Source organism: Coturnix japonica, chromosome 24 (assembly GCF_054131305.1).
Source record: "Coturnix japonica strain WE chromosome 24, WE-NBRP24, whole genome shotgun sequence".
NCBI lineage: Eukaryota > Metazoa > Chordata > Aves > Galliformes > Phasianidae > Coturnix > Coturnix japonica.
In genome coordinates, this window is record NC_140686.1 from 7996205 (window position 1) to 8010882 (window position 14678).

The following is a 14678-nucleotide window of genomic DNA, read 5'->3' on the forward strand; positions in this document are numbered from 1 at the left end:
CACAGCTTTAAATGAGGGCGAGCTCAGAGGGTGGAAGTCAGCACAGTGTGTGCAAAGCTGAAATACAGCACTGACATGAGGTCTCATTCATTGCAAGAGATGTGGGCCATGGTTTCTCCCTATAGACCAGCCGTCCTGGCACAACACAGCTCCGCACCACCCCAACACCGACACCACCCTGCAGAACGCAAAGTGCTGCTTTCCAAGCAACCAGGAACCTGCATGGAGAGGAAACCAACGGCTGCTGCAGGAGCTGGGTTACGTCCTGCTGCACCACAACCAGCCCACGCTCACAAAGCGACCCTTTGTGACAGCAAAACAGACGGGCATTCAGCTGCGACGTGCAAAGGCAGCGGGCAGTCGGCCCCGTCTGCTGCGCTCGGGGCAGCTGACGCCGCACGCTTCGCCGCACAGCGCTCATTCACATGCACCAATGCGGATCCGGGTGGTCAGGAGGAGCTTCTCCAGGGCTGGCTCTCCACGTTCCTCCCTTTGGACACCGTTAAAAAGTGGCTCTGAGGTCAAACAGGTTGAAATCCCAAGCCTTGCACAGCCCTCCTCCTCCCCGCCGTAACCACCGCGCATCCCACAAACGCCGTCTCAGCCTGGTTTTCTGCAACCCACTGCATTTAATAGACAGAACCAGAGGTTAACACAAACTCAAGGTACGCTCCTTTTTTTTTTTTTTTTTTTTTTGGTCCAAAATCAGTTCTGGGTGTTTATTTCAGGACGGCCTGCATCAAGCCAAAGCAAGAGAGCATTTTCAAGTAATGCGTTATCATTTCTTCCCAAGGAAAAAGGAACCAAACCCGAAGCCTCGGAACCAACTACAGCCACAGACATCAACACGGGGGGTTTCCATGCACGTCCTCAGAGCAAAGGTGCACTGTGGGCACTGCTGGAACTGCCATAGGAATGAAGGAAGCAGAGCAAAGACCCAAAGTGTTCCTTAGAGTAACCAAAAGCATCCATTTCTCTGCATCCCTCAGATCTGAATGCTCACCCTGGCCAAAAAGACACAGCCAGGGGCACTAAATACCGCATCTCTCCCTCCTTTTTCATTCCCCCCCCACAACCTTATTTTGTTGTTGTTCTAATTATAAATTCAAGTTGAATGCCAAAAGCGCAGAATGCCACGGATCTGACCGGCCTCTCAAGCAGAAATTAAACAGTACAATATATTGCTCCGTCTGAACTCGGCCCCTCGGACGTGACAGGAGGAAGAGGGGTCGCGGATAAGGCATTATCCTTTCTAGTCATTTATATTCAGAAGGGTTTGGTAAAAACCTGTACAGACAGCATTGTGTGCGCAGGGCCGAGGGAGCAGAACGGCCACGACTCCATCCAACCACATCACTTCAGAAACACAGAAATCCTCCCCAAAAGGTACTGGAACAACTCGGAGCCCCGGGGGAGCGGGGTGTTACACAACGAGAGAACACAGAAACATCTTCAGTATGGAAATATGTGGAGATAGTTGTTGTTTTCCATAGGATGAAAAAACGCAGTGAGGGTGCGGGAGATGTGGGGACAAAAGGGGACATGGGGAATAAGCATCCCAATCACAGCATGGGACAAAGGGACATGGGGACAAATGGGACCAGGGGGATGAGAATCCCCATGATGGTATGGGAGAGGGAAACAGGGGACATGGAGACAAGGAAGACAAATGGGATTGGGGGAACAAGCATCCCAATGAGCCCAGTGGGCAACAGACCAGGGGACACAAAGGACAAAAGCGCCAAGGGGAAAGAGTATCCTCATGGTCTCATAGGACAGCAAATCAGGGGATGAGGGTATCTGGAGACAAGGGGAATGAGAATCCCCAAGACTTCATGGAATAGGGGACAAGGGGACATGGGGCAAGGAGGACTAAAGGGAACGGAGGAATGAGCATCCCAGTGACCCCAAGGGACAAACAGAACCAGGGGACAAGGGGACAAATGGGACCAGGAGAACGAGTATCCCCATGATCTCATGGGACATGGAACCAGGTGACAAGGGGACGTGGGGCAAGAAAGGACCAGGGGAACAAGCATCTCAATGACCCCATGGGATAAGGGATCAGAAGACACAGGGGACAAATAGGATGAGGGGATCAAGTATCCCTGTGACCTCACAGGGACAAGGGGGACGAGACCAAAGGAACGAGCATCCTAATGACCTCAGGGGACAAAGAGGACTGGGGGACAAGGGGGACAAGGGGGACAAAAGGGACCAGGGGAATGAGCATCCCAGTGACCCCAGGGAACAAGGGACACAGGGCCATCTGGGTGAGACAGGCAAGTGGTGGCCCCCACATAGGCAGCTATGGGACACGTGGATGTTATGCAATGAGAGACCTCAGAAACCTCTTAAATCCATAAATATATGGAATCATGAGTCGTTTTCCATAGGATTAAGGAACGTAGCCTGTAACAGCTATAGCGTGACGCTTCCACTTGTAAGTAGCACATCAGTTCTGTAAAAAGGTACAGTCAAGAGCACCATCAGCGGGTGTTTTCTGAACCTCCCCCTGCTCTAAGGGAGTGGATAACCGGGCTCCCCGGCGCTGTGTGTTCAAGGCACTTCTCAAATGCAGCATAGAAAGTTCTGACACTGAAAACAAACAGAAAACGTTGACGAACCACAGTAATAAAACCAGCAAAATGCTAACAGCTACCTACAGGTTCCTCCTTTCGTATAAAAAAAAGGGTAACTTCGGAGATCCAGTGTACAAATACAAAAAATTGTGCATAATAAGTGTACGATAGTACTGTACATACAGAGTAAACCGTTCAATGAGAATGATTTAAATATACCTATTTGTCTCCTGGCTTGGAAGGCAGAAGAATAAAGTTGTACAGTCCTACAGTATGCATATAAACACTTTCTTAGAGCTGGAATCGCTAGCCAACAGTATCCCTGAAAATAAGCAGAACCAAATATTTACTTAATGGAAGCCATTACTCAACGGGTTGCTGGTTGTGAGAAAAAAAGACAACATATAAACTCAGCCAAGGTTAAATCCAGACAGAGTTCTTCCCGTCCCCTGATTTGCTGCTGGCACTGCTTTTGTTGGAGCCTGCTTTGGATTTCTTCTCTCTGGAACTGCTGCTGGGGTTGTTTTGGTTGTTGTATGCCTGGATCGCCAAGTCCAGGCGTTCCTGAGCCACTTTGATTTCCCTCTGCAGGTTTTCCAGGTCGGCGGGGATGTTCTCCTCATTGCTGCCGTACTGCTGCTCCTGAGCAATGTTGGCTTTGTTCTGCTTGTAGGCCATCTTGGCGTTGGACAGTTCTGTGTATTGCATTTGATCGGGTTTGACTGCAATGTTATAGCCAGGAGGAGCAGAGGGCGTGTTCCAAGTAAAGGGGTAGTTGTAGGTACCAGAGTCCTCCAGCTCTTTCCTCTTGTTGTTTAATGTGTCCCGGATCGTGCCAAACCCTAAATGGAGCATCTCCCACACATTCAAAAGCAAACACATACAGCTCACCCCGTACATTATGAGCAGGAAAATGGTCTTTTCGGTCGGCCTCGAAATGAAGCAGTCTATCTTATGGGGGCAGGGCTTCCTGCTGCACACAAACACGGGGCTGACCTCAAAACCATACAGAAGGTACTGACCGATCAGAAAGCCAATCTCAAACATCGCCCTCACCAGCAGCTGCAGCACGTAGATCCTCATCAGTCCATCTTCACGGATTCGCCGCCGCCCGTCGTGCTTGGCTTTAGCAGGGGGCTGCTGCTCCTTGTTCTCCCGTTCGCTTTCCAGCTCTATTTCTGGGTACATCATCGGGTCCTCCTCGTGGTCATCCTCAGCCTCCTCCAAGCCGCGGTGTTGTTTCCAGCGCATTGAAAAGCTTTTGCTTCTGAACCTTCTGTCAATGTCACTGTGCTCCACCATCCGGGCAATCTTATGGATGGCGTAGCCCAAATACATGACGGATGGAGTGGCAACGAGAATGATCTGGAACACCCAAAATCTCACGTGAGAAAGAGGAGCAAAAGCGTCGTAACAAACGTTCTCACAGCCAGGCTGCTCCGTGTTGCACACAAACTTGCTTTGCTCATCATAATAAATGGATTCGCCTCCCACAGCAGTCAGGACGATCCGAAACACGATCAGCACCGACAGCCAGATTTTACCAACGAAGGTGGAGTGGTTGTGGATCTCCTCTAAGAGACGGGTCAGAAAGCTCCAACTCATGGTGGTCTAATTATTTTACCTAGAAAACAGACAAAACCCCCAAAAGAGTTGAGTTGATGAGCTCAAGCCTGCACGTTGCAAACATGCAATCGGGAGAGAAAGGCTCAAATGTGACAACCAACACAGAACTCTTATGTGGCATCACCTGCTATCGGGAAGCTCCAGCCGCCAGGACTTGCTCGAAGATCTACGTCTCCTTTGCAGGCTTTTGGGAAGTCTCCTGTCAAGAAATAAAGTAGCAGCTCTCTGCCACTGCACAAACAAATCTTGCTTCCAAAGCTGCTTCCACACAGAAGAGAAAGGCATGGCTGCTCTCCATTTCTAATGTTGACACTTCAGACTGAGATCTCCTTAATACAGTGGATCAGAAGCTCAGCTCCTGTGCCATTTTATGGGCACTGCTGCCTACGTCCCACTGCTGACACTGGGACTTGTTTTCACTGCTGAAATCTGAGCTAACAATGCTGGCCTCCACCACCCACAGCCAACAGAGAGAAACTATTAGATTAACTATATTGCATACCTCAGAGCCACTAAAAACAGAAGAAAGGACCCTACAGAGCAATGCCAGCTGTTTTAAGGTAGCAATGAGCCACCCAGCCAAAACCTGAGAGCAGGCAACTGCTGTTGACTTTGCTTTAGGACAGGACAACCCAATACGGACCACGAGCTGAGCAGTGCTGCCTTGCAGGTCTACAATTTACAGCTCTTCAAGTTGTTCCATGCAACATCAGGGGCATTCACAGGCAGCATACTGAGATCTGAGGCACTGTAATTAATGCACTGACACAGCAGAACACAATTAGTGCATCAATGCATCACATACACATCAATGCATGGATGATGATCCATGCAGCCGATGCACCATCAGCGCAACTATTAATGCAATCAGTGTATCACCGATGAATGAGATGATACAGATTTACCTTTTTTTGTGAAATTAAGTGTTTAATTGAAAAGACATCAGCACAGCACAACATGGCTGGGCTGGGTGGGTATTTTGATTCATTACTTGATGACATGATGAGAAAAAAATAACATGATACAGCATTAGAAAAGCACACGAGGTGGGGATTAAAGACCTTGAAAAACAATTCCCATGTTAGAACAAAGATCTGATCCTCATTACAGTGAGTTCCACCAAGACCTGAAACAGGTCTGCACCCCGTCTGCCTCCCCCCAGCAACCCAGATCTGACAAATGCCACATGTGGTGCAGAAGCCAGCAGACTGACAAATGGAAACAGAGTAATACTGATGCAGAAAAACACATTGCATTGGAGGCTGAGCCCATTGAAACAAAATGCTTTGGCCGCGCTCAGTGCAAGGACGTATTATAAGAAAAACACCAGTCATTAAGAGCGGTCACTCTGGATTGCAGTTAACAGGAAAAGGAGTAAGAATCCTAATGGTGAGCTGCAACACAGCAAAAGCAATTAATGCATAAGGGATCTCACCTCCTGGTTAGCAAGACAGCATGCTGTGCCGGGGTGTGCATCCTTCAGAAGTTGCAGGAATGTCAGAGAATGAACGTATCAGCCTCGAGTCCATCTGAAGAAAGGGGAAGATGCCTGAAAGAGATTGGAGAGTTCCATTTGTTCCTCTGGGGAACGTGGGGAGAAACGGAGCAGAGCTGTGAGCCCCTCCCCGAACTCACTTCAGGACAGAGATCGTTTTCCATCCTGACTCCTAGCGATTATACAAATGAGAGCATCACAGCTCACCTACAGACACTGACAGCACTGACTTGACATTCAGATTAACCACAGCCTTCACATGTGCAAGGCTTATCAGCTGCGCGTTAACGGCATGCGTTGATTAGGAGGCTCTCGCTGCTCAGACTTGAAGCTGCTGAGCAGTTCTGCTTCCCCCTGACAAGAAAACGTCATTTATTCTATATTTAGCCCCAGTCCAGAGGAAAGCTGCGGATACAAATATGGGAAAACACACCAGCAGCACCTTCTGTCTGTAAGGAAACCTTTAGGCTCAATGGAATGACCTCTCATTAACCCGCTGTCCTGCTGGAAACGTTCATCTCAATCTAATTAGAAGGAAAGAAGAAAGTCATAAGCAGAATTCCATCATTTCGTGCAGCTGAATCCTTCAGTTTTTGAGCTAGAGAGCAGTTCTGCCTTCACAAATGTGCTGCAGGACCAGATACACGACAACAACCTTCACCCCACGTCCACCGAGCGCCTCCCAGATCTGTCGTCCTGGCAATATTTAACTCAATAATCTTCCATCGTTTGAAGGAGAAGTCTATGGATGCTGACACGCATCTGAGAAAGGCAGAATGTCAGCAATTTCAGCTCGTTTAAGTCACAGCAGAAAGTGCATCCGAGGGAGACTTTCACTCTGTGTCTGTGTCATCAGCTCATCCCCACACTTGGCGCAGAAGCAACCGGTACAGGGAATGTATTTACAGCATTAGATATAAATATATAAATATTATATAAATATAATATATCCTCCCGTGTCACCCTAATTAAATGTGATTAATTTATTAACGATATATTTGCTCTGCTTTGTTTTTAAGCAGTGTAAAAAGATGTGCACTGAACGGAAAAAAAAGAAGGCAGGAATAAAATGCATGGCAATTCCGGTGATAATCCAAAGTGGTTTCATGCTGCATGAAAGTCAAATTAGGCCCCCGAGCTAATTAAGATGGGATTTGAATTAGGATGGATGCATAACTAGCATTATTCATTCAAATCTCATTTACATTCACTCGATTTTTACTACTCAAGAAGGAAGGAAGCGATGGCCAAACCCATCACCAGCAAAGCGTCTCGGATGATGGAACCACAGATCTTGGGCTGAACAGAGCAGCAGGCAAAAGGAGAGGTGGAGAAATAAGATTCTTGTGCTGTCAAAAAAATAAAGATGTCAAAGACGCATCTCTTGGGAAACCAACACGGATGTACCCACCCGAGCACTCAGCCGAGATGAGACTCGAACCCCCGATAGCCTCCAAGTGCCCTCTAGGTAATGCCAGCATGGAAAGCCAAGTGACAGTTTTAGCATCGCTCCCCCGCAGTGACACGACTCAAATGGAATTGGGAGATGTGTTGTGCTGGCCAAACTGGCGTTTACTTCACCTACAGCAACGGGGAGCTCCAGGAAGAGGTATTTCCAAGGCGATGGAGGTGAGCTGTCGGGTCTGTGCCATCTCACGGGGTTCTGGGATCCTACAGACCTAAGATAACGTGGAATCTCAGCAGCAAGCCCCAGGTGATGCGGTGATGCTGGCACTCCAACAATGTGAAATGTAATAATGGAGAAAACAAGTTGGTCAGCAGATTTCACAAGAAGGCAGGGTGTTATCTGACAGCCTGTGTGATGGAACAGCCAGTCCTGGGGGCAACGAGACACAGCATAACCCAAAGCTGGGACTGCAGTTTGCCATGTGAGCTGCCCCTCTGCCTCTGCATGACTTGAAAGTAAAGACTACAGGGCAGGGTATGAAAAGGGCAATGCCTTTGTGCAATAAGATTGAATCTCAACCTCAAGTCCAACAAGAACAGACAAACATGAAGGTGTGCAACCAACACCCGATTCTCGGGCTGCCAGCAAAGAGCACAGTCTTATGGCATCCAAAGATGAGCAGTGGATCCTTAAAGTAAGCCTGCCAACACCAATGATGAACCCATTGGGTGAGCATGGATTCAGGGCTACAAAATATTTCTGATCGAGCTTTTAGTTCCCTTTATTCCTCTCAAGGTGGATTCCATGGGGTTTCTGCAAGGTGATTACGGTTGGATGTGACGATCCTAGAGGTCTTTTTCAACCTTAATGATTCTGTGATACCACACTCACGGTATAAAGGCTGTTCTTAATCGTTAAGCAGGATTGCTGTGTTTCAATCCATGCCCACTGTGTCCCATCCCATCGCTGGGTGCCATGCAGAGCAGGCTGAGACTCAAGCAGCAAAACTACTTTTCCTGTAAGAACGAACACAGTGATGGGGGGATGTGTTACAGGGACTGGAAACACATAGGAGAGAAGCACAGTGACCCTTTCCATCCCGTGTTGGATGACAGCCCAGATAGGCACAGTCAGGACACACATGATGTCCAACTGATGTCCCCACACCTGAAAGCAGACCTGAAGATGGCTGGGGACTCCCACACTAAGACACAGAGCTAAGACCAGAAGGAAAACACATTCATGTGGCCATCAGAGAGATGATGCAGATAACCACAATACCCCTTTAACGACTCCTGATCCCACTGCGGCGCTTCCCCACCGCGCTCCTCCCGCATGCTCACAGCCATGAGTGTCAAAAAGAAAGTGACACGCTGGAGGCAGCTGACCCAAATATCACTCTCACGGCCATTTCAGGGGGAAAAAAAAGAGAGAAGCCCAAAGAGAGCAGCGCTGTCTGCTCCTGTAAGTCAATGGCTCCCACTGAGCCGAGCTGGAGACGATGGCTGGGAACACCTCATTCACCAGCACTGGATTACGACAGATGGGAACAAGCAAGTTGACTTCTACTGATAGAATCACACAACAATGCTAAACTTCCCCCAGTTTCTTATATCCAGGCTTTCAGGACTTGAGGAGGGCAGGCACATTTTCACACAGCCTCATTAAGACACTGAATGAACTGAATTTGGCTCTCATTGTGGCCAACCGTGGCCTCATGGAGAGGCAAAATTCTGCTTTCCAAAATACTCTTTAGCACAAAGGATGCTGAGCAGCACATGCTGGACTGCAGCTCATCCACTCAAGGAAATGGGGACTGATAAAATAAGGCAACTCCAAGTGTGATCTGGGGGATTCCCTTACCAAGGCATCCCTGCAGCTACTCCACCACCACTCCGCTGCTTCAGAGGCTCCTCAAGAAATGCCCAGGAAGCCCCACCAGGAACAGGCTGACTGCTTGGTGCTGATAAAAGAGAGGACAGTGACACACGGGAAAAACAAAGCCATGTCCCCATATCTGTACTCACAGTGCAAGAAATAGGCACAGCCCCCACTCCTCGAGGGACTCCTCAAGACAATGGTTCCAAGGCAAATCCTGGCACATTCTAGGTCTCCAAACCCCACACTCATACAGGACAAATAAGACCGTATGAAAATATAGGTTGAATCATCAGGCAATACTTTTTTTTCCAGGAGAAAAAGTCAGACAGGATTCTGTATGGGGACTTCCAGCACACAACAGGCAGTGCAGACTGCTGACATTTACAAGAGTTGCTGCTGTCTCTCAAAGGCTTCTTGCCAGGAAACCACAAGGCCATAATGGGACAGGGACTGTCCTATGGGGAGAAACAGCGAGTGACAACCAACAGAGAGTGGGAGTAAAGAGTCATTTCCTGCAGAGGAGAGAGGTCACAGTACAGCCTGTGTCAGAATTCCAACTGCAGAGTACAATGGGAGCGAAGACTTCCATTGAGCCAGGGAGCAGAGATGACCACATAAAAGATCACTGTGAGCTGCTTCCCAAACTCTTCAAAGTTCCTTTGAAATATCCCAGGAATCGGTTTCCAATATGAAAACACCACTCCTTTTGAAAACAGCTCAACTATTTGATAGTCAGCTGAGCGATGCCTGCTTTAAGTTAAATGGAGCCATTAATTAACCACCTAAGAAATGTCCAGTATGAAATTCAGATTACTTTTTTTAGTAAATTCAGGGGTAGATGCTGCATGGAAGACAGCACACCAAGAAGGTGCTGGAAACCTTTTACACGTTTCAGATATAAGAACCCTACTGCTTTCTTTTTAACCCCATTTGAAAGCACCCTAACACAGAGCCAACCCAATGCATGCCACCCACCACCCAACGTCTAAGCCCAAGGCCCCAGAATACACACCACCACTGGCAGCTGAGCACTCAGCCAGGCTCCAGCAGGTCACCAGGAGTCAGGAAGGGGAAAAACATCAGTGTGCACAAGGAATCACCATTCTGGGCAACCTACTGAAACTCTGTGACCTCTGCTAGAGCTCCACAGTCTTCGTTGGAGCTCAAAGACCTCTGCTGGAGCTCAGCCACCTTTGTAGGAGCTCAAAGACTTCTGCTGAAGCTCTATGATTTCTGTTGGAGCTCAAAGGCATTTGCCGGAGCTCAATCACCTTCAATGGAGCTCAACCATCTTGGTTGGAGCTCAACCACCTTCAATGGAGCTCAACCACCTTCAATGGAGCTCAACCACCTTCATTGGAGCTCAACCATCTTGGTTGGAGCTCGACCACCTTCATTGGAGCTTGAACAACTTGGTTGGAGTTCAACCACCTTCAATGGAGCTCAAACAACTTGGCTGGAGCTCAACCACCTTTGTAGAGCCCAGTGCTCCCTGAATGCCGCTATGGGCAGAGCCCACACACCCTCATGCCACTAGCACAGCTCATCACCGCACACACGGCATCTTCCAGCAGCAAACCACAGCCATCCTTGGGTTTGAAACCAACATAAAGACTCAATCAGGAGAGCAAAGTGGAATCAACGCTGTACCTTCCAGAAGGGATTTCAGCAGAAGCAGCAGTGTGTGAGCACAGAGGCAAATCAAACCACCTGGGCAAAGCAAATCAATGGCCAAGAGGAACACAGCAAAGGAAAAGCATCGAACATAACCATCATCCACCTCTGCAGCGCCACCGAATGCAACCTGGAATGCTTGGAAGGAACAGCAAAAGCTGCTGATCACCCACAACAGATGTCCTCTCTCAGCAATATCTTAAACAAGGTCAAGCACATGCGATCATAATTGCCTCCTAACAAATGCCTACCTAAAAAGGTGGAACTAATATCTGTAAGAGCCGAAAGCTGGTATGGTGCCCTTATTTAGGCACAGTGCTGGCTGAATGCAGCGATTTTCATCTAAGAAAGCTAATGGGGAGAAATCCCTCACTCCTGCTTCAGCATACGCTTAATTTCAAGCTTGAAAGCAATCCTGCTAATAACGTGCTGTGGGCACGTGTTGAGTATTGGGATGATCCAAAACAGCTCCGTGTGTCAACGGAGCACACGACACGGTGGGGCCGGGCTGGGGGCTCAGCACACATCTGTTCAACTTTAGGCACACGAAACGTTTTTCAGCCCAGTGACCCCACAGGGAAATGCCTCACACATCAGCTCATCTGACTCACATTTTCCATCACATTTCCCTCTGTACAATTTTGCCTATAAAGACGCTATGCGTTTTTTTGGGTCTTTTATTTTATATATATATTTTTTTGTTCCAAATATAGCTCTTTATTTATAGCCTGGGAAAACAACCTCATCACTGAGAGCCCCGTGCTGTTCTTTAAGGGATTATTACCAAGATTCGGGACCACAGCATCAATGCTGGCCAGAGGAATATCCCCCAGTGAGCCCATTTGTTGAATTACCCCCCAGCTTTCACCTTAAGCCAGGGTTTTATTTAAGCACAAGACTGAAGCCTGTAACAATCCCCACCAGTTGGCCGTGGTGGGAGCAAAAGGGAGATTAAGAGAATAGGAAACAGCCGTATATTTTCCACTGGAGCCATTCCTTGTTGGTCTTGGCTGCTCAGGACCCAACCCAGGCTTGAGCTGGATGGGACAAAGTGGTGTTATAGGAGAGTCGGGGTGTTTCTGCCCTTGTAGACCCGCTGGCTGTCAGCACATCGCCAACCCAACAAGTGTGCCTTAAAAATCCACCGCCAACTTCACCCGCTGCATTCCAGGCTTCACAGCTACAGAGCTCCGTCCTTGAACCCCGTCCTTGCCAGATGTAAACTCAAAGGAGACCCTTCAATACTGCACCCGTGCCGTGAAATTCCCTCTTTAATTATCCTCGTTAATTATCTCTTCAAACTGTAGGAAATCCCTCAGAGATGCAGCTTTCCCAAACTTCAAAACGTGCTCAAATCCTTCTCTGAATACTTAAACATGGAGCTCTGAGCCCTCCTGGTCCCTTTTCCTCATCCCAGGCCATGCAGAGTCCTCAGCCCAGCACCCTCAGCTCCCACCTATGTGCACCCTGTGTTATCTGTGATGGTTTGCATATAAACAAAGATGTTCCTTTACCACGGGCTACAAGTGGGTACAGACCGAACCCAGACAGAAAGAGACAATTCCTCCTCCATAAACGTGCAGTTGGACCTGGAAGGTGATTCAGACAAACACACGTAGCTTAAACCACGAAGCAATACTGGAAAGAGAACTTTGTGCTGCTCTTTGACACCGTGGCACTGCCTGCTCAAAGGCACCAACAACAGCAAAACTTGATTACAGCCCTAAAAGTAGGAAGGAAACCGCTTTGGAAGGGGTATAATGTAACTCAAAGTGAATGGAAACTTGACAGAGCTGCTTGGGAAAGCAAAAGGGTGACAAAGAGCGGCGGCATGCAGAATAAACCTGCAACAAGGCAGAAAAGGCTCTACACGATGCGAGAGCGCAGCAAAACGCTCCCCGCATCCCATCCATCGCCATCAAGACAGAGAAACAGATCGAGGCGCTGCGTATAAGGGGCACAGGGGGGGTATGGAAGGCACAGCCCCCCGAGGATGCTCTTACCTGCAGCCCCGCCGGGCTCTGGGCATGGTGAGCAGCTCCAGACCGGCCTGCACGTCGCTGCCGAGTGGTGAGGAGGGGACGAGCAGCCGCGCATCCGTCAGAGGCAGAAAATATGTCCGGGCTCAGCCCACCCATCGCACGGCACGCCCCCAGCCCCGCACGGCCCCGGCCCCACACGCCCCCCAAGTCCCGTTGTGCCCCCCGTGCTCGCTCAGCGCTGCAGCATCGCTCATCGTTCTGCCGTCCTGCTGAATGGGAAGCCGCGCTCCCAGCGTGTCGATCCTACAATAGAAAGCAGCGTACGTACCAAGCTCTCCGCTTCATCCATCACTGCAACGCTCCGCTTCTTCCCTAGGAAAGCAAAACAACGTTCTTAGAAAGAACAACGGGTGGGTGAATTATTCACGTTGCTTCCCCAGCTCAGGACAAACGCAGCACCCGGTAGATGAACCCAATTGTTGCTCAAGAATCTATACAGCACCAGCGTGCCCTAATTACATCCCTGCCCACTGGTCTCCTCCTCCCTGCGATCAATGCGATGGTGGGGACAAAAATTAGCACTTCCCTGGGAAGCCAAAGGCTGAGCGGGCAGAAAGAGCTGGGATTGATTCCTCCCGATGGAGAAAGGGATGAAAAATAGCCCTAAAAATAGATGTGCAAATGTCAGTGTTGTGAAATCCTAAAGCGATGGTGAAAGGCCCCACAGGGGCTGGAACGTTCCTAAGGGAGACAGTGCTGCTGAGGGATGTGAGCACACAGAGCTGAGTGATGTGATATAGGGCAGCAGCCCCGGATGTCCCAGGGCTGAATATGGGGTGCCACCAACCCCAGCTGTCCCATAGGGGAATATGGGGTGCCACCAACCCCAGTTGTTCCATATCAGTCTATGGGGTGCCACCAACCACTGATGTCCCATAGCTGAATATGGAGAGACCACCAACCCCAGGTGTCCCATATCAGGCCACAGGGTACCACCAACCCCAGCTGTGTCAGACCAGGCTATGGAGAGACCAGCAACCCCTGATGTCCCATAGCTGAATATGGGGTGCTACAAACCCCAGGTATCCTATAGCTGAATATAGGGTACCACCAACCCCAAATATCCCAGAGCTGAATGTAGAATACCATCAACCCCAGGTGTCCCAATGCTATCTATGGACAGACCACCAACCCCAAACATCCTATATGGGAACTAGCTATAGGGAGGCACCGTTTCTCTGGCACCCCCAGCTGTCCCATAGCCGGCTACGGGTGCCACCAACCCCAAATATCCCACAGCTGAATATGGGGTGCCACCAACCCCAGCTGTCTCAGACCAGGCTATAGAGAAACCACCAACCCCAGCTGTCCCATAGCTGAACATGGGGTCCCACCAACCCCAGGTGTCCCATAGTCGGTTATGGGTGCCACCAACCCCAAACATCCCAGACCTGAATATGGAGTGCCACAAACCCCAGATGTCCCATAGCAGAATATGGGGTGCCACCAATCCCAGCTGTCCCATAGCTGGCTATGGGGTGCTACCAACCCCAAACATCCCATAGCTGAATATGGAGCCCCACCGACCCCAGCCGTCCCATAGCCGGCTATGGGTCCCACAGCCCGCTGTGTGGCACCGTTGCAGTGCAGCAGGGCGGGCTCAGACGCTCACCTGGAGAGGACGAGGGGCTGCTCGGCTGTGACACCGCGGGGACAACGGGACAACAACGGGACAACAACGGGACAATAACGGGACAACACGGGACAACGGGACAACACGGGACAACGGGGTCACCGCACCGCGGCCTTCAGCGCCCGGAGGGGCTGCGGGCGGCCCCACAGCGACGGCGGGGTTTGGGCCGCGTGGGAGGACGGAGCCCCACACAGGCTTCACCCCCACCCCCACACCGCCCCACACCGCCCCACACCGCCCCACTCCGCCCCACATCTCCCCCCCGTTGCCCCACTCCGCCCCACTCCGCCCCCTCCTCACCCCTCACGGCCGCCGCCGGACTCAGCGCGGCCCGGGC

At 50.0% G+C, this 14678-nt stretch overlaps 1 protein-coding gene across 11 annotated transcripts; it reads right to left on the minus strand.

Moving 5' to 3' along the window:
- Window positions 1-609: 609 nt before the first annotated feature.
- GJC1 (gap junction protein gamma 1) lies at window positions 610-14678 on the minus strand. Of its 11 annotated transcripts, none has more exons than XM_015885488.3 (5): window positions 14642-14678; window positions 12977-13020; window positions 5644-5757; window positions 4333-4407; window positions 610-4206 (listed from the first exon to the last, which is right to left on the minus strand). In XM_015885488.3, the coding sequence occupies exon 5, from the start codon at window positions 4185-4187 to the stop codon at window positions 3003-3005; it is 1185 nt and encodes a 394-aa protein (XP_015740974.1). In that variant the 5' UTR covers window positions 4188-4206; window positions 4333-4407; window positions 5644-5757; window positions 12977-13020; window positions 14642-14678; the 3' UTR covers window positions 610-3002. The 11 variants fall into 11 exon arrangements, 10 of the variants coding, with proteins under 10 accessions (XP_015740974.1, XP_015740977.1, XP_015740984.1 ...); XM_015885491.3 differs by lacking the exon at window positions 14642-14678 and adding an exon at window positions 14321-14554; XR_014937056.1 differs by lacking the exons at window positions 12977-13020; window positions 14642-14678 and adding an exon at window positions 12670-12802 and having other exon boundaries at window positions 2355-2598; window positions 2802-4206.

Bases quoted from the DNA above. Each gene is read 5' to 3' on its own strand.
- GJC1 (XM_015885498.3), bottom strand. From the start codon at position 4,187: ATGAGTTGGAGCTTTCTGACCCGTCTCTTAGAGGAGATCCACAACCAC.